This window comes from Helianthus annuus, chromosome 17 (assembly GCF_002127325.2).
Source record: "Helianthus annuus cultivar XRQ/B chromosome 17, HanXRQr2.0-SUNRISE, whole genome shotgun sequence".
In the NCBI taxonomy this organism is placed as follows: domain Eukaryota; kingdom Viridiplantae; phylum Streptophyta; class Magnoliopsida; order Asterales; family Asteraceae; genus Helianthus; species Helianthus annuus.
The window spans coordinates 6,231,312-6,258,225 of record NC_035449.2 but is presented as its reverse complement, the minus strand read 5'-3'; the positions used below and the strand labels follow the sequence as shown (position 1 = coordinate 6,258,225).

The 26,914-nt window shown below is 36.5% G+C and overlaps 1 protein-coding gene and 1 long non-coding RNA gene across 2 annotated transcripts; both read left to right on the top strand.

Moving 5' to 3' along the window:
* The first annotated feature begins 9,456 nt into the window (after positions 1–9,456).
* LOC110868683 (chaperone protein ClpB4, mitochondrial) lies at positions 9,457–16,913 on the top strand. The gene is made up of 10 exons (XM_022117919.2): positions 9,457–9,952; positions 10,980–11,198; positions 11,276–11,510; positions 11,614–11,809; positions 11,910–11,964; positions 12,059–12,209; positions 12,716–13,024; positions 13,548–13,813; positions 14,469–15,398; positions 16,052–16,913. Exons 1-10 carry the CDS (start codon positions 9,665–9,667, stop codon positions 16,331–16,333), a joined length of 2,931 nt encoding a protein of 976 aa, XP_021973611.1. The 5' UTR covers positions 9,457–9,664; the 3' UTR covers positions 16,334–16,913.
* Positions 16,914–21,250: 4,337 nt separating this feature from the next.
* Positions 21,251–24,710, top strand: LOC118489079. Its single transcript, XR_004886101.1, has 3 exons — positions 21,251–21,385; positions 22,570–22,653; positions 24,501–24,710. It is a non-coding gene; the product is annotated as an uncharacterized LOC118489079 (long non-coding RNA).
* Positions 24,711–26,914: the final 2,204 nt, after the last annotated feature.

Sequence of the window (26,914 nt, the reverse complement as noted above, 5' to 3'; positions counted from 1 at the left end):
AACTGATCAAAATTAAATAAGCATAAACACCCATGAGACTAATTATCATAAATTTATTATTATCATCATCAAAAGTTCAAAACACAAATGGATCCAAACACCCCTAAACTCATTAAAATGATAATATATACAGAACTGAAAAGAAATCTTACAATGAAAATCCACCAGTATAATGTTGAGAACTGTCATTAACAAACAGAAGCAAAGTAGGAAACCCTTTAATCCCAAGATTCCAAGCTAGGCTTCTGCAAATCACTCAAATAACCAGCAGCTTCTGCAAATCTAGGCTTCAATTCAGCACTTCTAACATCCCATGGTGCATAGCCCATAACGGAGGTGGGTGTCGGCTGGAGGAGGAGGGCGACGGAGGTGGGTGTCGGCTGGAGGAGGAGGGCGACGAAGGTGGAGGGGGTGGCGGAGGTGCAGGGCGGCGGAGGTGGAAGGGGTGGCGGAGGAGGTGAGGTGAGGAGGAGATGGGTGCTAGGGTTCAGTGTTTTGAAAGAGGGAGGATTGGAGAAGAGGAATGAAGATGTTGGGCCTTGTCTGCTTGAGGAAGTGGTGGGGAAGAGGTTTTTTAATGAAACCTTTTCCAAAAAACAAACAGGCTGCAGACCTCTACGTCTGCGCGTGGTCTGCGTGGAGAAGACAAAAGAGGTTGTGAAGTACTTTTTCTAAAAAACAAACACCACCAAAGTCTTCGCGGCCCGCGAGGACTCATAGACTAGGTCCTAGCTTTGCTGAGTTGACCAGTAGCCCCCACTAGGGGTGTGCATGGGTTGGTTTGGGTCGATTTTGACCAAAAACCATAACCATAATCGCGATGTCGGTTATTGGATAACCATAACCATAACCGATCGATTATGGTGGTTATGGTTATTCGGTTTTGATGGTTATAGCGGGTCGGTTATGGGTGGTTAACCATGTATTTAGTTTAGCTAAAAATAGCTTATTTTTTAACATGGAATAAATTGTTATTACATATTTGTATATATTAGTATATTATATAATATTAAAAAATACATATAATCTATAATATTAATAACAATTATTATCGAATATCCAAATAAAGTGATATGATACATTCCATAAATTCAAATAAACGTTCAACCAAAACCATAAAATGATATGAAAAACCCATAAGTACTAAAAATCTTCAGTCAGAAACTTAAAATATTAAAAATATGGTGAAAAGTCCTAAATCCTACAAAGATTTATTACATGTAGGTTCGGTTCGGTTATGGTGGGTATGGAAAAATGATAACCATAACTGACCCGCTACTTTCGATTTTCAAAAAAAATCATTAACCGACCCACCGGTTTTTTATTTGGTTCGGTTTTGTTGGTTAATTCGGTTATGGTTCGGTTAATTCGGTTTTTTGCACACCCCTAGCCCCCACACGCGTAACGACACGTGGCACCCTAGGGTGCAGCCTGATCTCCCAGCTGTCGCGGCCCGCGTAAGCCTTCACTGGCTACGTCGCGGCCCGCGAGCGAGTATTAAATTTCATTTTTATTTAAATTTTACAAAAATAAAGGTATTCGGCACCGGTTTTCGTATACGGGGTGTATTTTAAGACGTATTGGGGCGTTCTAAATATTTTTAGGGTGTCGAAAATATTTTAGGAGGGTTGTTATATCCTCCCCTCCTTGTTTTAGAACTCGTCCTCGAGGTCTACTGGAACAGGTGTGGATATTTCCTCTGCATTTCTGATTCAAGCTCACAAGTGTATTCTGGTCCTCTCTTGGAATCCCATTTTACTTTGACTAGAATTAATCTCTTGTGTTTGAGGTTCTTGACTTTCTTGTCTTCAATTTGTAGGGGCTTCTCTACAAACTTTAGCTTTTCATTTACCTCTATATCCTTAAGAGGTACTACTAGTGATTCACCGGCTAAGCACTTTTTGAGATTACATATATGAAATACATCATGTATTCCTATCATTTCCTCTGGTAGTTGTAGCTGATAGGCTATAGGTCATATTCTTCTAATAATCTCAAAAGGTCCAACATACCTGGGGCTTAGCTTTCCCCTTTTGATGAATCTGACTACTCCTTTCCAAGGAGAAACTTTTAATAACACTTTGTCACCTACCTGAAATTCCAACGGCTTTCGCCTGTTATCAACATAACTCTTTTGTCGATCACGTGCTGCTTTCAGTCGTTCCTTGACTTGAATAATCTTGTCCGTTGTTTCTTGCACTATTTCTGGTCCAGATAGTTGCTTTTTTCCAATCTCTGCCCAACAGAATGGAGTTTGGCACTTTCGTCCATAAAGTGCTTCGAATGGCGCAGCATTGATACTGGTATGATAGCTGTTATTATAGGAAAATTCTATTAATGGTAAATGATCGTACCAATACATGTATTCAACTATATGGTTTTCGACCGATATAAAACAAGTGTCGATATCCTCTTGGGCACATCGCTTTCGGTTGCTAGATCGAATACCGGTATCATACCAGTATTGTAACGAACCGAACTGATATTGATCGAAAGTCTGCCACAACGCACAAAAATACCACTACCTATGTATTAAAAGGTAAATAGAATGAATAATAAAGTTAATAATATATTAATATAATTTATAGTTAATTACACGGTTGGTATTGTGGTTTGTGGAAGTAACAAAGTTGGGTACTAAGAGTTTAAGTAACAATCTTGGGTATTAATTTTTGATTTTGTAACATCTTAGTATACTAAAGCTAACTCCAGTCAAAAACTAATTGAGAACTAAGAGTAGCTTCATCAATTCACATACCCAACCTTGTAACTTTTGTGAAACCACATAGACTTACAGAGCTACAGTGTAATTAACTAATTTTATCATTTAAAACACAACTAGAATTACAACCCGCCGCAATGCGGCGGGGATTCTTTAGTTATAACTAAGTCGATTTAGGACGCGCATGTGACAACTCGAATTTCCAAGATTTCTATTTCGCATTTATTGCACGTTCTTGTATTGTTTAGTTGATTATTTGCACAATTAATTGCTATGAAATTATATACGTTTTGATGCAATGAATCGTATTGTGTGATTGTGCATGGTTGTTTGTTAATTGTGAAAGACTTGGTAAATATATGAACTTGGTGGTGAAACTATGAAATTGTTATGAGATGGTGTACATGTGTAACATATGATACTTAGGGAGGTAGAGGGTAATTAGTGAAATCCTAGAGATTCTTAACCCTAATCCCTTGTTCACTAATCATTTTCACAAAACCAAAGCACGTACTTGTATTCTCTAATCCTCTAACAATCATTATCACCATCATCATTGGCACAAGACATTCAACACTTTTGATTCCTCTCTTTCTCTAGAATCGTTCAAGGTAATGGTTTAATACTTGTAAACCCTAATTGATAGTCTGATTGTATCAATTCTTGATTCTTGGTTTTTTGTAATTTTTGTAAACCCTAGTTTTCATATATGATGTTCTGTAATTACCGAATTGAATCTTGATTATTGTGTTATGATGATGATTAGTTGTGAAATTGTTGGTTTGTTGACAATATATGCTTGATACGATGAAGATGTTAACTGTTGAATTGTCTTCCATTATGAGATTAGGGTTCAAGATCGTATGAATGTGCTGTTACGTTACGTTACGTATATTATGTTTTCTGTGCAACTAGGGTTTGCTTTAAGTTTTGTTGATTGGTCCGACCTTTAACAATAATACATGGTCCGAGTTTTATTTCCACATGCTGTCCGATCTTTGTGACATAATGTATTAGATCCGAGTTTTGTGTTAAACACATAGGGTCCGAATTTTCTTAATGAATGTTATATAGACCGAGTTTTATGAACATTACATTAGGCCCGAGTTTTAAAGGAAGTAAAGGGTCCGAGCTTCCTCATACACATGTATGTCCGAGTTCCTTTCATCATGATTGTCCGAGTTTTGTGAGGTTCACCAAGTGTCCGAGTTTTCACACTTATCACACATGTCCGACTTTTATATGGGGCTCACTTGTCCGAGTTTTTAAAGAGGAGCCATGTCCGAGCTTTGTGAGACTCCCCTTTGTCCGACTTTTATGTATATGGAAGCATACCCGACTTTTTGTTTGTAACAATACACTTTGTCCGAGTTTGACATCATAGTTGTTGTCCGAATTCTTTAATCACATGATCACTTGTCCGAGTTTAACCCCCACCTCCCCCCTATCCGGACTTTAGTGGACACTTGATGTCCGAATTCTTATATATATAATATATATATCATTAAGGGTGCGGGTTTTATTAAGGTGTAGGGCCCGAATCTTTATGTGTTGTGTATGTTGACTGAAATTATGATATAAGCAGGATGGCCGAGTTTTACTGATGATACATGATCCAAATTCTGATTGAAAAGTCTGAATTACTTGTGGTGCTGAGCCAAAAAACTCTGTATGATGAACGCCACGCATGTTACTGCATGATACGATATTATATGTTGCTACATCTTGTGTATATTGCTATATGTTCTGTGCAAATCATGTCTTGACAATCTGTAATCAGTTACCACACACAGTTGATTGAACACCAAGAAGTTGTCAACCCTAATTGAACGTAAAATACTTACATCGTATCATATGCAATGCATCCTAGGTCGTGTGTAACGGACTTAGACATCTAATTAACCCTAGAAGCAATAACATACCGAGCAAACCAAGGTGAGTTCACACCCTTACTAAGGCATGGGATTCCCAGGGTTGGGAATGGGATTGAAGGAATAAGGTTGAATAGATTCATACTGACACTACCACTAGACTACCATACCAGCGTCCTCGGTTGTGCAGGACACATACGTAAACCTACGTATGCTTATACTACTTACTGTCCTCGGTTGTGCAGGACACATACGTAAACCTACGTATGCTTATACTACTTACTGTCCTCAGTTGTGCAGGACACATACGTAAACCTACGGATGCTTATACTACTTACTGTCCTCGGTTGTGCAGGACACATGCGTAAAACTCACATATGCATATGCTTCTTACTGTCCTCGGTTGTGCAGGACCCTTACGTAAAATCTACGTATACTTATACTTACTACTATCCTCGGTTGTGAAGGATACTCACGTAAAACCTACGTGTATTTATACTTACTACTATCCTCGGTTGTGAAGGATACTTACGTAAACCTACGTAAAGCTTGTACGTACTACTGTTCTCGGTTGTGAAGAACACTTATGGTTACAAATAGTCTAATGGTTATACAACATGGGAAGCCCCCACCAATAGAACATACTATCGGCCCAGTAGAGCCACATGTTACAAACAAACTTACTATTACACATTTACTTTCTGTGAACTCGCTCAACTAGTTGTTGATCCTCTGTTACATGCCTTGCAGGTCGTTAGATACATGGAGCTTGCACAGGGAGGAGCTGGTCGTTGTGGGCTTGGATCGTGATTGTCTTGTTAAACACATATGACATTTGATACTTTATTGCGATGGGTTTTATTTATACGCTTCCGCTAAACAGTGATAACTTACTTATGTTTTGGAACACTTTTTCATATAGAATTGGTTTGGTTTAATGGCAAATACTTTTACTATATATATATTGTTCTATATGATTGGTGGCTTGATCCTGGTCAGTCACGCTCCCAAGCGGTGATACTCCGCAGATGGATTTTGGGGGTGTGACAGCGCACGTTATGTTGAACCTTTCAAACGGGAAAAAAATAGACCATGTAAAAACGTTCACCCACACACGTACGTTGCGTCGTGTTAACTCACAAAATTTAGAACGAAACGTAAAAACGTTAAACCAAAGACGCACGTTTCGATATGTTTAGTCACAAAATTTAGAACGAAGCATAAAGCGGAAAATTTGCGGAAAATGAAAATTATAAAGGGCCAAAGTTGAAAGTAAAAAAAATTGTGAGCATAGATTGCAAAAGATAAAAAGTTTTATGTTAAAAGTAAAAAAACAAATAGTTTTGCGTTAAAGGTAATTTATGAAATACATTTGAGTGAAAAGTAAAAAAAAGCAATTTTTTTAAAACCCTCAAAGCCAATGTTACAACAACCATATGCATAACCATTTTTTCTTTGAAAAACTCCCAAAGCCAAGATTACAACACATAAGTAAAAAAATCAAAGTGGTTAAATCGCAAAAGATGGAAAATTTTGAATTAGAAGTGAAAAATCAAATTAATCAAAGGGGTTAAATTGTATAAGATGAAAACTTTTGAATTAGAAGTGAAAAATCAAATTAATGAAAGGGGTTAAATTAACAAAGATAAAAACTATAAACTTAAATTGTCAAAGATTAAAACTTTAAGGTTAAAAATGAAACAAAGATTAAAATTTTAAACTTAAATTGTCAAAGTTTAAAACTTTAGGGTCAAAAAGAAAAATTCCAATTTTTTTTGAAAAGCTCCCAAAGCCAATTGTACAACTCTCATATGCATAAATTAGTTGCTTTTTAATAAGGTTATAATTTTACTTTACTTTTTATTATTTCACTACCTTTTTTAGGGGGGAGACTATTTGCACACTTAGTGTGTAGATAGTCATCCCCAAAAGAGCTTTTTTGTCCTATATGCACATCCTGCGGTGTCGAGGTGTGGCCAAAGTGCGGCGTTTTGGTCCGGTCAACCAGACAAAGACTGACGAGTGTCTGATGGGTCTGTTGACCGGACCAAAACGCCGAGCTTTGACCGCGTTTTGGTCCTGTCAACCAGATACCGGGTCAGTCTTTTGTCTGGTTGACAGGACCAAAACGCGGCCAAAGGTTGGCGTCTTGATCCGGTCAACAGACCCGTCAGACACCCGTCAGTCTTTTGTCTGGTTGACCGGACTAAAACGCCGCGCTTTGGCCATCGCTCGACACTGCAGGGTGTGCATATAGGACAAAAAAGCTCTTTGTGGTGTGCATATAGGCATTTGGGTGTGCCAGTAGGTACACCCTTTTTTAACCATTTAACTAAATAAATTTTGAAATTGTGAAAAAAGTTATATATTCTAAAAGATTATATCTACGGAACAACGCATTTTTTTATTTATGTTTTGTTGTGTGAAACCTATCCGAACTCACAACTTAATTTTTATCTAAGTTTCATTGTGTGAGCCTGAGCCGAACTCATGATGCATTTTTTATCTACGTTTTGTTGTTCAAAACCGAGCCGAACTTACGATATATTTTTATTTGCATTTCATTGTGTCAAATCGAGCCAGACTCAAGACTTATTTTTTTATCTACGTTTCGTTGTGTGAAACTGAGTCGAACTCACGACATATTTTCCTTTCTACGTTTCGTTGTGTAAAAAATTATATATTCTAAAAGACTTTATCTACATCACAAAAAAAGACGATTTTAATATCTGCGTTTTGATATGTGAAAGCGAGTCGAATTCACGACGTATCTACTTTTGTTGTGTGAAAAGCTATATATTTTAAAAGATTTTATCCACGTCCAGAAATATTTTATATCTAGGTTTCGTTGTGTGAAATCAAGCCACTATCTAAGATTATCTTGGTATGGGATAGGTACAAAGACCAAAGTCATAGTCATAAAAACACCGAAGCTAGCGTGAATAACTACTGTGTTACCCAATCTAAGGTTGGGAGAAATATTACTAGGCCTTGGGTCTGGAGAAGGAAAATCGTGCCTAGTCAATAACATTTTCTATAGCATGTTAGAGGTGAGTTTTATCAATATCAAACGCGTAATTTAGGCCGCTGGATAATCGAACATGACATTTGTAGTAGTTTATGAAGCCTAAGATCTTGAATTATGGGTTCCCGGTTACGAAGAAACTTGTTGGCGCGGTTGTTTCATGATTTTGGGTGGCATTTGGGTGAGTTCGAAGTTGCCAGAATGGTCATTGAATTGTGGTGCCGGTAGTAGAGAGATCATAAAGGAGGGGCATGCTTGGTAATGCAGGCCCACCAGTTTGTATATTAACTAGTGGGATTCTCCTGCGACTTGCGATGGTTTGATTGTAAATAAAATTTACATTGAAGCGTGTGGCGTTGTTTCATGCCCACACCCACTGAGGTAGCACTCCACCATGCCCCACAACCCATAGAGTAGCAACTTTCCATGTCCATAGAGATAGAAAGATAGACTTCAAAAGCTATAGTGTTCACCTAACTATATTAAAATAATAAAACTGTAATGAAGTAGTTAGGACATAAATCCAAAAATTTGCCAGTGAGCAGCTGCCAACTTCAGTGCATAATCCTTATGAAAGTGACGACTCATTAATAATACGAACTCTCATGTATGGGCGGTACTAATATATATAGGGTGCACGGTTGACCTTATCATTATTTTTTTATTACATGTATCAATGAGATGTACATCTTAAAACACAAGTATGTCATGTTTTTCACATCGTTACCAAACAATGTGATCACTCTTATATCACCGACCACTCTCGGTTTACCCTTGTACCTGATCGTTAACACTTACGGTCTAGATTATGCATTCTAATGCTGTCTCCTGGTGACAAGGCTTAATAAAATTGTCACTGGGCCTGAGAAATCCATCAAACTTTGGGCTTGAACCAGGGCAACAAGAGGAATTACTCAATCTTCTTAACGGGCTGGAACTATCAGATGGCCCCACTTCCGATGCTTTCTACTTTCTACAAGTTACCTATCTTCAGTTTCAGCAAATATGAAGAAAATTTAGATTGGGCCTTTTTGGGTCCACAGGAGTCAGGAGCACAACTATGGTGAGTACAGAACTACAGATATAAACTATTAAAAGGGGAGAGAAAAAAGGCCCGTAATATTATGGGCTCTACATTGGACTTACTTATATTAACGTCGTTTTAAGTTTTAACATTATTTATTATTATTCTTTTAATTTACAATTTCATCACTTGTTCTCTGTGGTAAATGTGTTAGACTTTTACCACTTGCGTCTTTCGGTTATTGTACAAGGGTTATTGTACAAGGATGAAATCGCTATCATTAATGGTACATGAAGTACTGGTACCAAAAATCATCAAAATTAAGTACCGGTACTAAAATTGCTCGGTGTTGATACCGGTATTTAAAAGTAAAAATGGGTAAAATACGGGTACCATACCAATCTGAAAGTATTGATACCAAAAACACTAAAAAGTGGAAACAAAATGATACCAAAAATATTTCGGTATGAAAAATTCGATACCGGTATCCAGTAACAAATATTCATCCCTAGTTATACTTAGAGGCTAGCGCCGATAGGCGATACTGAAACCAATACCCGAGGAATGAGGAATCCCACTAATATTATTTTGCTGAAACCAATACCCGAGGAACGAGGAATCCCACTAATATTGTTTTGCTATCAAAACAAAAAACCGGCTCACCGGGTTTTACTGTAGTGGGCCTTCGGGTGGGTTTTTTCCTAAACTGATGGCTTGGGTATGCAACCAACTCTGACCGTTACGAAGGAAGGGATGCATTTACTCGATTGAGGGTATTAGATGATGCTTATCAATGATCTAGTTGACTGATCAAAAAAAAAAAAAAAAAGAAAGCCACGCACGTTTCACGTGCAAACCCCCGAGAACAACCGAGAGAATTCGTAACAGGAGTTTCTAGAACTTCTTTCGTCTTCTCCAAGTTTCCACTTCCGAAATCCCCCATTCTCACATCTCACACATCCTTCCATTTTCAGTTTCATCTTCACCAAACGCACCAACACTCCAATTCAATCTACTCTCACATGGCTGCACTCATAATTCGAACCGCCAGGCTCACTAAATCCGCTTTTGTTGCCGCCATTAATGCCTCTCCTTCCACCTCTCGCTCTCTATCTCGGTATCGCTTCTCCACCTCCACCGTAGCTCGCGCTTCTGATATCCTCTCTTCCTCCACCGGTTTTACCACCAGGCCGGAGATTGCCGCGAACGACGTACGGTTTCTCTTTCACGGAGGTTTTGTTCCGCACAACAACAGGAGTTTGTTGTTCTCCACTCCTCGTCGGTATTCTACTGCTGTCGATTCGTCTCTGGTAATTTCACTAACTTGAGGTTATAGTTGTAGAATTTTTGAAGTTAAGTGTTTTATTGAATTAGGTTTATATGATGAACATGTTCTGGAGTTGTAGTTTATAAGATTAGTGTTATGTTATTATATTCTGTTAGAATTTGCAAGAGGTATCATGTATTACAGGGACTTAAAGTGTCAATAGTTAAAATCTAAGGTGTCTCTAGTAATTTCACTAACTTGAGGTTGTAATAGTTTGTTGTAAGCATGATTTTAGAAAAAGGTTGAGGCGTGCGCCTCGAGGCGAAACGGCCAAAAAACGATTCTGAGGCGCACCTCGGGGGATTTACACTGTATGTGCGCCTCAGAGGGCAGAGGCGCTAAAAAGGCTGTGCCTCAGGTGCGCCTCAGGGTTTTTTGATAGTTGTTTTTGATGTTTTTGAGTTTTTGTGTCAATTTCAAGCAATTTATGTGTTTTTTATGTGTGTTTTTTATTATTTTGATGAATTTGATGATGAATTTAGTTAGTATTACTATTTTTATGTAAGATATATAATATTTATATTTAGTTTTTAACTCCACCTCGGGCTTACGCCTCGGTTCGCCTCGAGGCTTACGCCTCGTGAGGCGAAGGGAAAACGCCTTGAAACTCGTTTCCGTTTTTTTAACCCTTGGTTGTAAGTAATCTGTGTACTAATATTGTTGGAAGATGAATGAGAAGCTATAAGCAATATTATGGATGTGGATTAGTGTTCTAATGTTACTTGTATAGCTTGATCCGCATGATGTGTTAGCACAATATCAGGTTATCTGACTAAATAGAAATGGTTATCTTACAAGTAGAGAAGATTAATGATTGATCCAATACCAAAATACTGTTGTAGCTTGATAGGGGGAGTCTAGAAGAAGTGAAGAACACTTGCGATATCAAAAACAGTAGCCATTATTGTGGATAATTTATCTTTGTAAAATCTTCTTTAATGTATCATTTGTTTGCATATCTGATGCATTCTTCTGATAGTGTTTGATGTTTTTATTGTTAAAAACATTAGTACAATCCGCATGGTTACACCGAGATGGCCTGGGAGGGAATTGTTGGTGCTTCAGATGCAGCACAGCGTAACAAACAACAAATTATAGAATCTGAGCATTTAATGAAAGCCCTTTTGGAGCAAAAAGATGGATTAGCAAGAAGGATACTAACAAAGGCTGGGTTAGACAACACATCAGTTTTACAAGCTACAGATAACTTCATAGCTCAACAACCAAAGGTATCATTGTCACTATGCTGTCAGTGTAAGTTTTTGAGGGCTGCGATTGAGTTTTTTTTTTCTGACTCTTTTTACAGGTCAGTGACCCTAGTAATCCTCGGTTAGGGACAAGTCTAGGTTCTTTATTGGAAAATGCAAGAAAGTTTAAGAAACAAATGGGAGACGACTTTATTTCTGTCGAACATCTTGTATTAGCATTTCCTTCAGATACAAGATTCGGAAAGCAGTTGTTCACAAGTTTGAACCTAAGTGAGAATTCGTTAAAGGAAGCCGTTGAAGGTGTTCGTGGAAATCAGAAAGTAACTGATCAAAGTATAAACATTATACTTTCTGCTTCAAAGATTAATACTTTTTATTTCTTTTACTAATTACTAGACTTATGATCATAATTCATAATATCTCTATTATTGAACAGACCCTGAAGGGAAATACGAGGCACTTGACAAATACGGTAGTGACTTGACCGAACTTGCTAGAAAGGGGAAACTTGATCCGGTGATAGGCCGAGATGATGAAATCCGACGGTGTATCCAGATACTATCGAGAAGAACAAAAAATAACCCTGTTATTATCGGCGAGCCTGGTGTTGGAAAAACTGCAATTGCTGAAGGGTATGTTATATTGTTATTGTTCTTGAATTTTTCACGTACATGTGTTCATGTTTTTGTAACACGGTAATTTATAAATTATGAAAATTTATATATCATGCAGATTAGCTCAAAGAATTGTGCGTGGAGACGTCCCTGAACCTCTCAAGAATCGTAAGGTTACGCAACTTTCCGATGTCTAATTTATAATTTGGTTACTAGGTCAGCGTTTATTGTCAAAAGACACAATTTTTTCTTTGATAAATTGAGCAGTTGATCTCTCTGGATATGGGTTCGTTGCTTGCGGGTGCTAAATACAGAGGAGATTTTGAGGAACGGCTTAAAGCTGTTCTGAAGGAGGTTACAGCTTCGAACGGACAAATAGTTTTATTCATCGATGAAATTCACACGGTAGTTGGTGCAGGTATGAAATTTTACTTTCTTATTGTTCATTATTTTCATATTTTTTAAGAGAAAAATGCCATTTTCGTCTTTGAGATTTGGCCAGTTTTGCGATTTTGGTCCAAAGGTTTGTTTTTCTGTTCTGGATCCAAAAGGTTTGAAATTTTGCCATTTTCATCCGGCTTGTTAACTCCGTTAAGTCAAGGGTATTTTCGTCTTTTTTGTTAATTTAAAGTGCAATTCAGTCTTTTTCACTTCATGTAAAAAGACCGAATACCCCTGAAAAAGACCGTATTTCCCTTTAAGTTACCAAAAAGACGGAAGTATCCCTGACATAACGGAGAAAAATGGATGGAGTTAACAAGCCGGATGAAAATGGCAGGATTTCAAAACTTTTGGATCCAGATGCGGAAAAACAAACCTTTAGATGAAAGTCGCAAAACTGGCCAAACCTCAGGGATGAAAATGGCATTTTACTCTTTTTTTTATCAAGATTTGAGGTAAATTGATGGTTACTTGTGTTCACAGGAGCTACTGGTGGAGCAATGGATGCTGGAAATTTACTAAAACCGATGTTGGGTCGAGGGGAGCTTCGATGTATCGGAGCAACAACATTGAACGAATACCGAAAATACATTGAAAAAGACCCAGCTCTCGAACGCAGATTTCAACAAGTATTCTGTGATCAACCGTCCGTTGAAGACACAATTTCAATTCTTCGTGGATTGCGTGAACGGTATGAACTGCATCACGGGGTCAAAATATCCGATGGTGCTCTGGTTTCCGCTGCTGTTCTTGCAGATCGATACATTACAGAACGGTTTTTACCTGACAAAGGTTAGAACATACAACAGTAGTAAATAATCTAAATGTCTAATTTATAATTTGAGTAAAATGCCATTTTCGTCCCTGAGGTTTGGCCAGTTTTGCGACTTCGGCCAAAGGTTTGTCTTTCCGCATTTGCGTCTGAAAAGTTTGAAATCTTGCCATTTTTATTCAGCTCGTTAACTCCATCTATATATCTTCGTTAAGTCAAGGGTATTTTCTTTCGTCTTTTATGTTAACTTAAAGGTCAACTAGGTATTTTTCATATTATGTACAAGCATTTAGAATAATGTACAAATATAAACAAAACAAGTAGGTAAAAAGACGAAAATACCCCTAATGGAGAAAAATGGATAGAGTTAACGAGCCGGATGAAAACGGCAAGATTTCAAACCTTTTGGATCCAGATGCGAAATAACAAACCTTTGGACGAAAGTCGCAAAACTGGCCAAACCTTAGGGACGAAATTGGCATTTTACTCTTATAATTTTAAACGTTGTTCTTTCTTATTGATGATATTAGTTCATAATTGCAGCAATTGATCTAGTTGATGAATCTGCTGCGAAGCTAAAAATGGAGATTACTTCTAAGCCCACTGAATTAGACGAGATTGATCGGGCCGTGTTAAAACTCGAGATGGAGAGGCTATCTCTAAAAAACGACACTGATAAAGCATCAAAGGAAAGGTTGACTAAACTCGAAAGCGATTTGCAATCTTTGAAAGAGAAACAAAAAGAGTTTAACGAACAGTGGGAGCGTGAAAAGTCACTGATAACTCGCATACGGTCAATCAAGGAGGAGGTAATAAAGAATTAACATCAATTCTCACAGTTAGGGCTGCAAATGAACCGAACAAAAACAAGACCTTGTTTGTGTTTGTTTGTTAAGAAATATATGTGTTCACGAACTGTTTATGAACACTTACCGAACAAGATTTTATATTCGTGTTCGTTGGTTAATTTTAGGCAACGAACATTGATGAACACAAATGAACACAAACAATCGTTCATGAATAGAATATATAATACACCGACACTTATTAAATATTTTATTCGTCGGAATTTTGAGGTATTCAAATAAAATATAAAAAACTAAAAACTAAAAACTAAAAACTAAAAACTAAAAACAATAAAGAACTATCGAACATAAACAAACACATTACCGGACGTTCACTAACATAAATGAACGAATGCAGCCTTTGTTTATATTTGTTCATTTAACTAAACGAACAAAATTTCTTGTTCGTGTTTGTTTGTTTAATAAACAAACGAACTTCCTGCCAAACGGTTCACGAACTGTTCACTGAACGTTTGGTTCGTTTGCGGCCCTACTTGCAGTTATTATATTATTGTATTTGATCCTTATAATTCATATTATATTATTGTATTTGATCCTTATAATTCATATTATATTATTGTATTTGATCCTTATAATTCATTGTATTTTTCTTAAAAAGATTGATAGGGTAAACCAAGAAATGGAAGCGGCTGAACGCGATTACGATCTTAATCGTGCTGCGGAACTCAAATACGGAACGCTAATGACTCTTCAACGCCAGCTGGAAGAAGCCGAGAGAAATCTTTCTGATTACCAACATTCCGGGAAATCATTGCTTCGTGAGGAAGTTACCGATATCGACATTGCTGAAATCGTAAGCAAATGGACGGGAATACCCTTATCAAATCTTCAGCAATCTGAGAGAGATAAACTTGTGTCTCTCGAACACGTTCTCCATAAAAGAGTTATCGGTCAAGATATGGCGGTCAAATCTGTGGCAGATGCGATACGAAGGTCAAGAGCGGGTCTTTCCGATCCGAACAAACCGATAGCAAGCTTCATGTTTATGGGCCCTACCGGTGTTGGTAAAACCGAACTTGCAAAAGCTCTAGCGAGTTACCTTTTCAACACGGAAAATGCCCTCGTGAGAATCGATATGAGTGAATACATGGAAAAACACGCCGTCTCGCGATTAGTCGGCGCGCCACCTGGCTACGTCGGCTATGAAGAAGGCGGTCAACTTACGGAAACCGTTCGCCGAAGGCCGTACTCGGTTGTTCTGTTTGATGAAATCGAGAAAGCACACCATGATGTTTTCAACATTCTGTTACAACTGCTGGATGATGGACGGATAACGGATTCTCAAGGAAGAACTGTTAGTTTCACGAATGCGGTTGTTATAATGACGTCCAATATCGGGTCGCATTATATACTCGAGACTCTTCAAAGCACACAAGGGAGCAAGGATGCGGTTTATAATTTAATGAAGAAACAGGTTGTTGACTTAGCCAGACAAACGTTTAGACCCGAGTTCATGAACCGGATCGACGAGTATATCGTGTTCCAACCACTTGATTCTACGCAAATCAGAAATATCGTCGAAATTCAGGTACAATTCCTCTATTTAGAGTCTTAGACGTTAACTAGTAATTTTTCTCGCCGCAAACGTAAAGTAACTCGAACTTATACCGTCAAATGAAAGCGTGTTATATTTGACCCTACTTGTTTCCGAACAAAATTTACATCAAAACGTAGACCAACTGAAAACATGTATAAATGAGCACGAAACGTATCATATTTAAAGCGACTCGTTTCCGAAAAAAATTATGTCGAAACATAAACCAACTTGAATTTATACCTAACACATAAAATAAGCATGTAAGAAAATAGTGTTTTTATAATCCAAACCACGTGTCCTATGTGCTTGTCACAAAGGAACGTGTCATAATCCAGCAGTGTTTGGATTCCACTATAAAGCCCTAAAATGGTAAACGTGAAACTTTAGAAACTCCAGGGGTTAAAACGACCTTTTACAAAAAAATTAGAAAGTTGAGGGGGGTGTCGGTGTCAATCAATGCTGAAAGTCGAAAGGGTGAGATACGAAAATACGAAAACCAGAATAAAAAAGGAAACCATTAAATGACAAAATTGTTACTTTAGCTAACCTTACAAATATTGTTATATATAAATATATATAATAATAGCTTGATCATCTGGAAGACGTCGTGAATATTACTTAACGTGGTTATTGTTGTACTGCAGTTGAATCGCGTGAAAGATAGACTCAAACAAAAGAAAATCGTTCTTCGTTACACCGAAGAAGCTATTGACGTTCTCGGGAAGCTAGGGTTTGACCCGAACTTTGGAGCCCGGCCCGTGAAAAGAGTGATACAGCAGCTGGTTGAGAATGAGATCTCAATGGGGATACTGCGAGGAGATTTTAGTGAAGATGATACTATAATTGTGGACACGTCAGCAGCCGTTAAGGATGGTGTTCATATCAGGAAAATGGAGAGGGAAGAGGCTATGGTTGCAAATAATTGAATAAAGGGGATGTGAGTTGTTAATAGATGGTTTTAGTATTAGCAGTTATGTTTTTGTGCAGCTTTGATTTCTGTTCCACAATGTTTTTTATTCGGACTCTATGCTACTGCTTGACGTTGTTTTACTAATTTTGTGAAAATAACGTTAAAAAGCTGAGGACGGTTAATCATGCATCATGTGGTGGCGTTAATAGCGTTAATAGCTGAAAGACAAGGGTATATGCACTAATCGGTCTTTGCCCGATTGCTGAGTGTTATGTGCCTTATGTCTAAAGCTTGATGCAAAACTACTATCGAGCCGGGGGTCTCACGGGAAGCGGCCTCTCTATTCTTATGGGGTAGAGGTAAGGCTGTCTCATCTTACCCTTCTCAGACTCTACCTTTGCTTTGCTATTAGTGGGATTTACTGAGCACGATGATGATGACGACTATGCTACTGGTTAACATCTCTTTCTCGATGCGAAAGGAGTGAGATGTTTTCTGGTTGCTGATGAAATAATTGCTGCGACTATTTATTTTATTTCAATGCGGATACTAGTGGTTTCAAGAATTTTAACAAGTTCGGGCTGGGTTGATCCAAATTCTGTTATGCCTGCTCGTCAAAAGAAAATTTTAAGTAGTTAAGCCTGGATTTGTCGGGTCGAGTTGGATATTTTGGGTTTATGGACCAAGTTATGGTCCTACCTCTTCAATCGGTCTTCCATAACATGTAACCATTTAAACATATACTGAAACATCAAACAGTTGATTGGAACATCCATTATTTTATAGAAAATGATACCCATGGGTTATGCCTAACTCGTGAACATGGATTGGATTAGGTTAGACAAACTCTTAGACCCGAACACATGAACCAGGTCGATGCATATGTTGTTTAGCAACCACTTTTTTCCGCAGAGGTCAGAAATGTTGTTGAAACCCAATTTAAGTACATTTTAACAATCTGTTAAGCTTGGATTATATTCATTACAAGCCTTTTACTTTAAACAATCACATTTAAGTCCCTTACTTTTCCTTAATCGTTTGATGCCCTTAACAATCCTGAAGAACATGTGATTACTATACAACATACATGGTTATTGTTGTATTGCAGTTGGATCTAGGGTTTGATCCGAACTTCTTAGCACGATCCATGTAAATAATGATGTAACAATAATGACGATACTATAATCGTTGATACTGTCAACCGGGGTCAGGGATGTTGTTCATATCAAAGATTTGGAGAGGCAAGAGAACATGGTTGCAAATAATTTCATTAAGGCACATGTGTTACGGAGACTGTTGCTTGCTTCCATGTATTTGTTGTCCTTACAAGTAATTTTGTTCCTTCATGTCTTTTTTTTATTAATGTGATAGGCCATTTTTTTTGTGTCCCCACCTCTTTGTATTTATCCTACCTGAGATATCAATACTTGTTAATTTTCGTTTTTAAATAAAAGGTTTCCAGAATTAAATTAACTAGGTTTAAAAAAGTTCGTCGCGTTGCGGCGAATTTCTTTTGTTATTTAGTCTGTGTTTATATGTGTTTTGAAATCACTACGAGCGTGTTGCGAACGGAACTGCTGACAAGAATAAAAAGAAAATGTAGAAAAAAAACACTAAAAGATAACCGAAAGAAAATCAACCATAAATTTATGTTGTATGGTAACGATGTTGTTCGTATGAAACCTGTGGTCAGAGATGAGCAAATTGTTCTGGGTACTGGTACCAAATTTGCCGAACCGAAAGATCTTAAGTACCAATTCGGTACAGACTTTTGGCGTTCCTGGTACCGGTTCACTACCGTTTTTTACCTTCATATACCGGTACCGTAACCGGTACTTTCGGTATCAGTACCGATTCTGTATCGGTTGGTACCGAGCTCATCCCTACCCCTGAAACTAAAAAAAATTAAAAGTTGAAGAAAATCAACAAAAAAAGTTGTACGATACCGTTGTTCGTACGGTAACTGTGATCAGGGATGAGCAAGGCAGCACTGAATTTCCTGAACCAAAAGATTTCCAGTATCAATTCGGCACAAACTTTTGGCGTTTTCTGTATTAGTGCCGCTTTTTATCTTCATGTACTGATACCGAACAGGACCGTTCCGTATTTTCGATACCAATACTGGTTCGATATCGGTTGACACCAAGCTTATCCCAACCCCTAATATTAAAAAAAGGATTAAAGTTAAAAAGTAAAGAAAATAAGTATTATTATAATATTAAAATAATAAAAGTATTAAAAAAACTATATATTATTATAATATTAAAACTACTATTCATTTCAATTTATTTATTAATATATAGTAATATATAGTAATATATAGTAATAATATATAGTAATATAGGGCAAGGATAGTGTAAAAAGGGCCTAAAGTGTGAGAAGTGTAAGAAGTGTATTATAACACTATATATAATACTATATAACACCATATAAACACCGTATAACAATATGTAACACCATATAATACCATATAACACTATGTAACACTATATATCATTATATAACAAATATAACACTATAGGTTGTCTGATAGCATGTCTATAATAGATGTATAGTGTTATATTTGTTATATAATGATATATAGTGTAACATAGTGTTATATGGTATTATATGGTGTTACATATTGTTATACGGTGTTTATATAGTGTTATATAGTATTATATATAGTGTTATAATACACTTCTTACACTTCTCACACTTTGAGCACTTTTTACAGGATCCTCTACCTAGTAATATATAGTAATAATAATTTGGATTTTTTATAATAAAAGGTTTCCATAACTAAATTAATTTGGATTTTTTTCTTAATATTTCTCTAACATGAGGCAGAGAGGGGGTTGTGTTTTGGTGATTGCAAGTAGCCTATGATTGTGTTAAATGAGTGAGGTATGGAGGTGGCAGACTTGGTTGGATTGTCTTGAAATAGTTTCATATTTTATAAAAATGCTAGTTTGTTAATAAAGTTTATTTTCTCAAAAGTCAACTTATTCAATATAGTTTCTTATGAATTGCATTTTATAAATTATAAACTTTCCTCCAGTAATCCAACTAAACTGCTTTCCTAAAACTTTAATTACTCTTTTCTTTATGTTCTTTTTTTTTAATTGGATTTTTAATTCATGTACTTTTCGGGTATGAAAGTTGGATATTTGAATCGAATTCGTATATAATTTATTTGTGGTATATTTTATATACTATTTCCGGATAAAACTCTCTTACGCGAGTCAAAGTAGATACACAAACAAGTACTCGTGTATCTAATAGCTATACATGCGACACATCTATACTAGTATAGCACACTCATAAACACAATTAATTTAGTGATTTTTTTTTCTATAAATAGAATATTGTGTTTAATTCACTTCGGTTCGGTTCGATTTAATTTTAATTCCACTGAGTGGTTTGTCTCTTCAAATCATAGACCGAAAAGTTGAAAAGAACATGAGTACTTGTGAAGTGACAAATAGCTTGAAATGATGAAAAGAACATTTAAAAAAAGAAGTATATATTATTTGCCTTGTGTTGTGGTGGTTAGTATCCTTATGTAGAAACGAAGAGTTGTTAGCCATCAAAGTGTAGGGGTTCACCAAATACATGGATAACATTGTGTTTGTTTTCTTCTTCCAGTTTTATTTGTTGTTTAGTTGACAGAGGGAAAATTATTATTATTTCTTTAACAGATTCTAAGGTAAAATAATTTTTATAAAAGGTAAAATAATTCTAAGTGTTAATATTTTTTTTAACAGATTCACTTAATTTTTCTAACTAATAAACCACAAAAAAATTAACATGTTCAATTGATGAAACTTTTCCTAATTGGGAAATTGCTCAAACTACTATTTATGATTTTTTTCCCTCACAATTTAGTGCCTCTAACTTCTTTTTAATATTAAAAGGAAAAAAATAAATACTAACGAGGTCTATATGAATTATTTAAATCACTTAATCCTATAATTTTCAGGAAGTTTCATAACTTTTAAATAATATGGAAACATAACTCATATTTATAACAATATCATAAACAAGATCATGCGTTATAATCCAATTCGTAATTCACCATTCTGTGTCACATGCTCATATCAACAAGGCCGGTTATGAGAATTCATGTATCATGTTCGAACTCGAAAAAACGTGCCCTTAGGCCTTAACGAAATTGGGTATTGGGCTCATTTAAGGTTTAAACCTAATGGCAATGGGTTAATAACTAATCTAAACCATAAAATAGTTGGTGTGGTATGAGTACACCCTATTATAATGTATTTATTTTTACATTTACATATCAGATTTTTTTTAAATAACGTGTCCTTCGAAATATCAGGCTTTAGCCGGTGGTCCTCCCCAAGGGCCGGCCATGCATATCAACGTCTTATCAGCATCTACTATTTTTCAACATATGTTATGCGTATCATTCACTATTCGCCCGTCTTTTTTTCTCTAAAAAAAGATAAAATACATTAAACTGACAAGGAAGAGAGAGAGAGCCGTATGAAAGACTTCAACATATGTTATGCGTATCATTCACTATTCGCCCGTCTTTTTTTTTCTAAAAAAAGATAAAATACATTTAACTGACAAGGAAGAGAGAGAGAGAGAGAGAGAGCCGTATGAAAAACAAGGGTTTGCGAGGAATTTTTTCCCACAAGAAAAGCAAAATCACAAGGCCAACACTACCGGCTAGACATGTAGAAAAACCGGTTCGGTGTAACACCCCAAAACCCGAATGTTTATATTCGTTAAATGTTATGATCGGGTACATCAAGAAATAAATAACTAGGTTATTCGTCCTAGTTAAAAGTATGGTAGAAACAAATAAGGAATGAAAGTTGTGTCAATTCTAATTAGTGAGAAAACTTGAGGGACCAAAACGGTTAGGATGGAAAGATGGGTTTTATTTATGAAAATCAACACACACAAACACACACATTCGTGTGTTCTAGAAAGGAGCAGGAGCTCTCATGTGAGCTCAAGAAACCCTAAACGTGAAGAATCATCAAATCGAAGGGCAAATCAAGGTCTAAATTCATGAATGAACACGGATTAATGATCACCTTCACAAGGGGATTGTAAGGTATGTCTTAAAAGTTAGATTGGTGATCTTTCACGAAGTGGGTTATGATGTAAATTGCGAATTTGTATGAAATTGTGAATGGGTGTGTGTTAGAATCATCATATTGAACATGGGTTATGCATGATTTAGGTTAATTTGATGTTTAGAGGTGAAACCCATTTGTTTTGGTAAGGATGATGACTTGAATGATCACCCAAGTCCAATCCTTGTTCACATCTTGTTGTGTTATGGTGTATGTAATGCGTTCTTGTTAGGTAGATTGAATGTGATATGAATTTGTTGATGTTTTTGTGTTAATTGATGAATGAAAGCATGAAGTAGGAAGTAAAGCATGAAACACTTGTACATTATGCATAAATTGTGGCATGCACACCAAGTGTTTGATGAAATGCCTAGGTGGGATTAATAGATGAAATGGTATGCAAGTAATGGATGAAATCGTATAATATGGGGATATGATGTATTTGATGATAAATAAACATGAGAAATCTATTTTTATATGGAATTCATGTAGGATTTGGTTGGCCATGTTATTTAGTAAAAGTATGCATTAGAATATTGTACTCTATGTTGGAGTGGTATGATGTTTACTACATGTTTGAATAATTGCTTAATCAAAATTGATAAGTAAAAGTACACTAAATGTGAAGCATATGAGATCATTAGAATAGGATGAAGTTAGAATGATGTTGGGTTGTTAAGCATATGTCATGGTGTTAGTTGTAGAATTATGTTACTAGAATGAACGGAATTAAATATGTTTGGTATGTGCATATAACTAGATGATCATGTGGTTGTATGCTTATTGCATCGTGAGTATGAAATGTATATAGTGTCATTAGTATAGTCTACTATAATGACATGGATGTATGAGGTTAAGTCGAAAGTTCATATGATAAATTGTTGACTTTTTGAAAGTCAACTGTGCATAAGTAGCAATGTTGGACTTTTGTCACAATTGTGATATTATAGAAAGTCATATGATGCGTGTTATATCCATACGTGTTATATGTGATGACACGATGAATTGTATGAGTTTGAAAGATTAACTTGTGGAAATATGCCTTATGCTTGTTAGAATTGACTAATGAAAGTCAAATGTGAAACATGAATTTGATATGATTGTTAATATGTACAATCATGTATGCTAACAAGAATGTGAATGCGATGACATGAAAGTATAGGGATCATGTCAAGATGGATGGAAGCATGGAAGGTTAACGGGTCAAAAAGAGGCGAGGAAACGGATGCGAATACGAACACTAAAGGTAAGTGATTTCCGTAATCACTTCGTAGTACAAGTAAGTGATAAAGTGTTGTAATGAATTAAATATGATGTTTGAGGTCAAATATGTGTTAAGGTCTTTCGTCGTAAATGATGGGTTTAAGGTTGACCAAAATGCCCATGATGGGTATTTTGGGGTAAACGAACTTAAAAGTGGTTTAGAAGCAAGTTATTCGACTAGAGTAATGTTTTGGGCAGGTATGGAAGTGGGGATGATGGTTTGGTCAGTCATAGACCAATTAATGCGCGAATACCCTTAACGGGTCAAATAGTTAGAAAATAGTTAAGTCGAATGTATGTAAGTTAAGGATTTCCGTAATCCGGAGGTAAGATTTTATGTTCATATGATAGAATGTGAATTTACAAGCATGTAGGAAGAAACGGGAGGTCAAACGGGTAAACGGTTCAAAAGTTACGTGCGTTTTAGTGCGTACGGACGACGAAACGAACCTGCAGAAAACTGCAAAAAAACTAGAGGGCGTCGCCGACGGGTAGGGGTACCCAAAGGTGGGATCCTAAAGAATATGTAGTAATATGGTACCCAAAGGTGGGATCCTAAAGAATAAGTAGTAATATGGTACCCAAAGGTGGGATCCTAAAGAATATGTAGTAATATGGTACCCAAAGGTGGGATCCTAAAGAATAAGTAGTAATATGGTACCCAAAGGTGGGATCCTAAAGAATATGTAGTAATATGGTACCCAAAGGTGGGATCCTAAAGAATAAGTAGTAATATGGTACCCAAAGGTGGGATCCTAAAGAATATGTAGTAATATGGTACCCAAAGGTGGGATCCTAAAGAATAAGTAGTAATATGGTACCCAAAGGTGGGATCCTAAAGAATATGTAGTAATATGGTACCCAAAGGTGGGATCCTAAAGAATAAGTAGTAATATGGTACCCAAAGGTGGGATCCTAAAGAATATGTAGTAATATGGTACCCAAAGGTGGGATCCTAAAGAATAAGTAGTAATATGGTACCCAAAGGTGGGATCCTAAAGAATAAGTAGTAATATGGTACCCAAAGGTGGGATCCTAAAGAATAAGTAGTAATATGGTACCCAAAGGTGGGATCCTAAAGAATATGTAGTAATATGGTACCCAAAGGTGGGATCCTAAAGAATAAGTAGTAATATGGTACCCAAAGGTGGGATCCTAAAGAATATGTAGTAATATGGTACCCAAAGGTGGGATCCTAAAGAATATGTAGTAATATGGTACCCAAAGGTGGGATCCTAAAGAATAAGTAGTAATATGGTACCCAAAGGTGGGATCCTAAAGAATATGTAGTAATATGGTACCCAAAGGTGGGATCCTAAAGAATAAGTAGTAATATGGTACCCAAAGGTGGGATCCTAAAGAATATGTAGTAATATGGTACCTAATTGTGGGATTCTAAGTTAAGAATTTCCTTTACGTATATAGATGTGTATGTATGTATGTATAAAGGTATGTATGAGTGTATGCATGTATGTAAAGATGTAAGAAAGGTATGTACGTATGTAGATGTGAACGTACGTATGTATAAAGACATGTATGAGTGTATGCATGTATGTAAAGTTGGAGGAAAGATATGTATGTATGTAGATGTGAATGTATGTTTGTATGTAAGTATGTATATAAGCATGATTTAGACACGTTGAGTGTTAACGTTTTAATGGTGTACCTTGAGAATGAAAGGTAATGCAGGTACATTACTGAAGCCTCACCAGGGAATGGATACGCAGATGTAATGCTTAAAGTTTGAAAAATGACGAACAGTGAAGTGTTTGTGAATGAATCTTGTTTATATAATGTGTGCTAATGTATGAATGAATGTGGTGAGTGCAGGTTGTACGAGTCACGAGGATCTTCAAGGATTAGAGATCGAGGATCGAGTCACAAGACAGATTGTACGGAAACGTTGGTGTTGAAATTTAGAAAACCCATGTCATGCATTTAATTGTAAATGAGTCAATTGATGACTTCATGTGAAAAGGTTGTATTAAAATGAAGTTTTAAGTAAGTCAAGGTAATTATAAGGAAAGAAAGTTTATGGCTTGAACTTCCGCTGCGACTTTTAGTCAAATACGCATTAGGGTCTTACAAGTTGGTATCAGAGCCCTGGTTTGAGGGAATCAAGTACGAGAAGGTAAGTACTTGAACTCAAACTTGTGTGCTCTTGAGATAAGAAATCCGTACAATCCAAGACTCGATCAAGATCCAAAGGTAAGCATAAGTGTTGGAAGAGGATGATCCGTGAATGCAGCCTAGAATGAATACTAAGGTAGGCAAAGAGGTAATGAGACAAGTAGGCAAATGAGCCCAGGTATGTGAATTTAATGTAAGGATGTAAGCAATGGTAAAGTCCATTAAAGGAAGGAAAAGTTTTAAATGAAAGACAAGGATTGTATGTAATGAGGTACTGAAAGTGATACACGCGCCGAAACCTAAGTCTACGGACATAAGGTGACAATTACATGAAGGCACGAAACTACTATGTGGATTGTGTACCTGGCCAGTACACGAAAAACGTATGACGTTCGTGAGATTATGATAATTGTTACAGGTATGTCCGGTAGAGTTGAGTAGCAGGCGGGCGTGTGGGGGGAAATGGGAATTAAGACTCTCGGGAAGTTGAGAGTACTATGTAGGAATGAAAAGTATGAGTGATAAAAAAAAATGAAGAATGTTGAATCCGTAAGAAGGTACGGATCAACAAGATATGAATGATATGTATGAATGAAATGTTTGAATCCACGAGATGGATTCAAGGAATGCAATGTATGAATGAAATGATTTGAATCCATGAGACGGATTCAAGGAAAGAAAGATATGAATAATATGTCTGAATCCGGGAGATGGATTCAGGGAATGAAAGTTATGAATGCAATGTTTGAATCCGTGAGACGGATTCAAGGATGAAAGGCATGAATGATATGTTTGAATCCGTGAGACGGATTCAAGGTATGAAATGCATGAAGAGAATGTTCGAAACCGCTAGACGAATTCAAAACATAGAAATAATGAAAGGTATGGATGCTATGATTGCGTCCGAAGGACGGATTTAAAATATAAAAAGGGATGAAATTAATCCACATCACAACGTGTCGACAGTTTGACCATGGTTGTGTCAAACGAGTCATATGGATAAATGTAAAGTAATAAACAAAAGAATGATCGTAATGGGCATGCAAACCTAAATTTTAAAGCGAAAGAAAGAAGTTCGAACAAGTTATATGTTAAATATGTTAGTAATGGACTCTTAGGAGTCATAATGAATGACGGGCTACGACCCGGACAATAATTTAAGTATGAATGAGAAGGGTGAGTTTTGTTAAGAATACCAAAATGATGTAATGGATGTCCTTGTAGGTAAACATGAAGGGAAAGACGTACGAATGTGTACCTCTTTACATCTACGGTAAGTAAGAGATGTCAGTTTGACCTTGAAACGTCAAACTGCAAAGGTCGACAAAATAAGTAACCAAAATAAAGAATTGCATGTAAGGAATGAAGTGTGGAAAATGTTATAGCATGTGCGTAGGAAATTGTAAAGAATTATAGGTGAGTAATCACCTAGTTTAATGAATGCTTGAATGAAATGTGCTAACCGCTAAAATTGTAGATGATAATGTTAGAAACTCTTGATGTGATGAAACCAACCGAATTGGTGGAAGGATGTGCACGGGCGAAAGCGCATTACGCGGATGAATGAAATCTAGCCTGGTATGGCTAGTACTCGTGAAGAATGCGGATCGATCTGGGTTACGGATCGTCGATTGATGATATGAGATGAGGTCAGTAAAAAGTTTAACTTATGTTAGATAAGTATGAATTGGTTAATTGGGTACGACCTACGAAATGAATGATGGAATGGGTATGGTATAGTATGGGAAGTTTGATTTTTTTTCAGTTGACATAAGAAGAAAACTATGTCATCAAGAAGCGAATCTCAAAGGTTTTGAGTGAAAAGTTCGAGTATTGGTTAAAATCTCATGAAATGAATTGCACGACACGTATGCTTATGCAAAATAAGTAAGGCACGAAATGAGAGGTATAGTAATGTAGAACGAATGAGGCAAGTTGAAGGTAACGTAAGGATATGTAAGGTACGAATGACTATAGAAAAGTAGAATGATGCTAACTATGGAGTTAAGCATGTAGGTGTAACTATGAAGTAGTAGTTTTGTTGTGATAACAAAACAAGAGTTGAATGTTATAGAATGTGTGTATGAAATGTAATCTTAAAAGACAAGATGAAA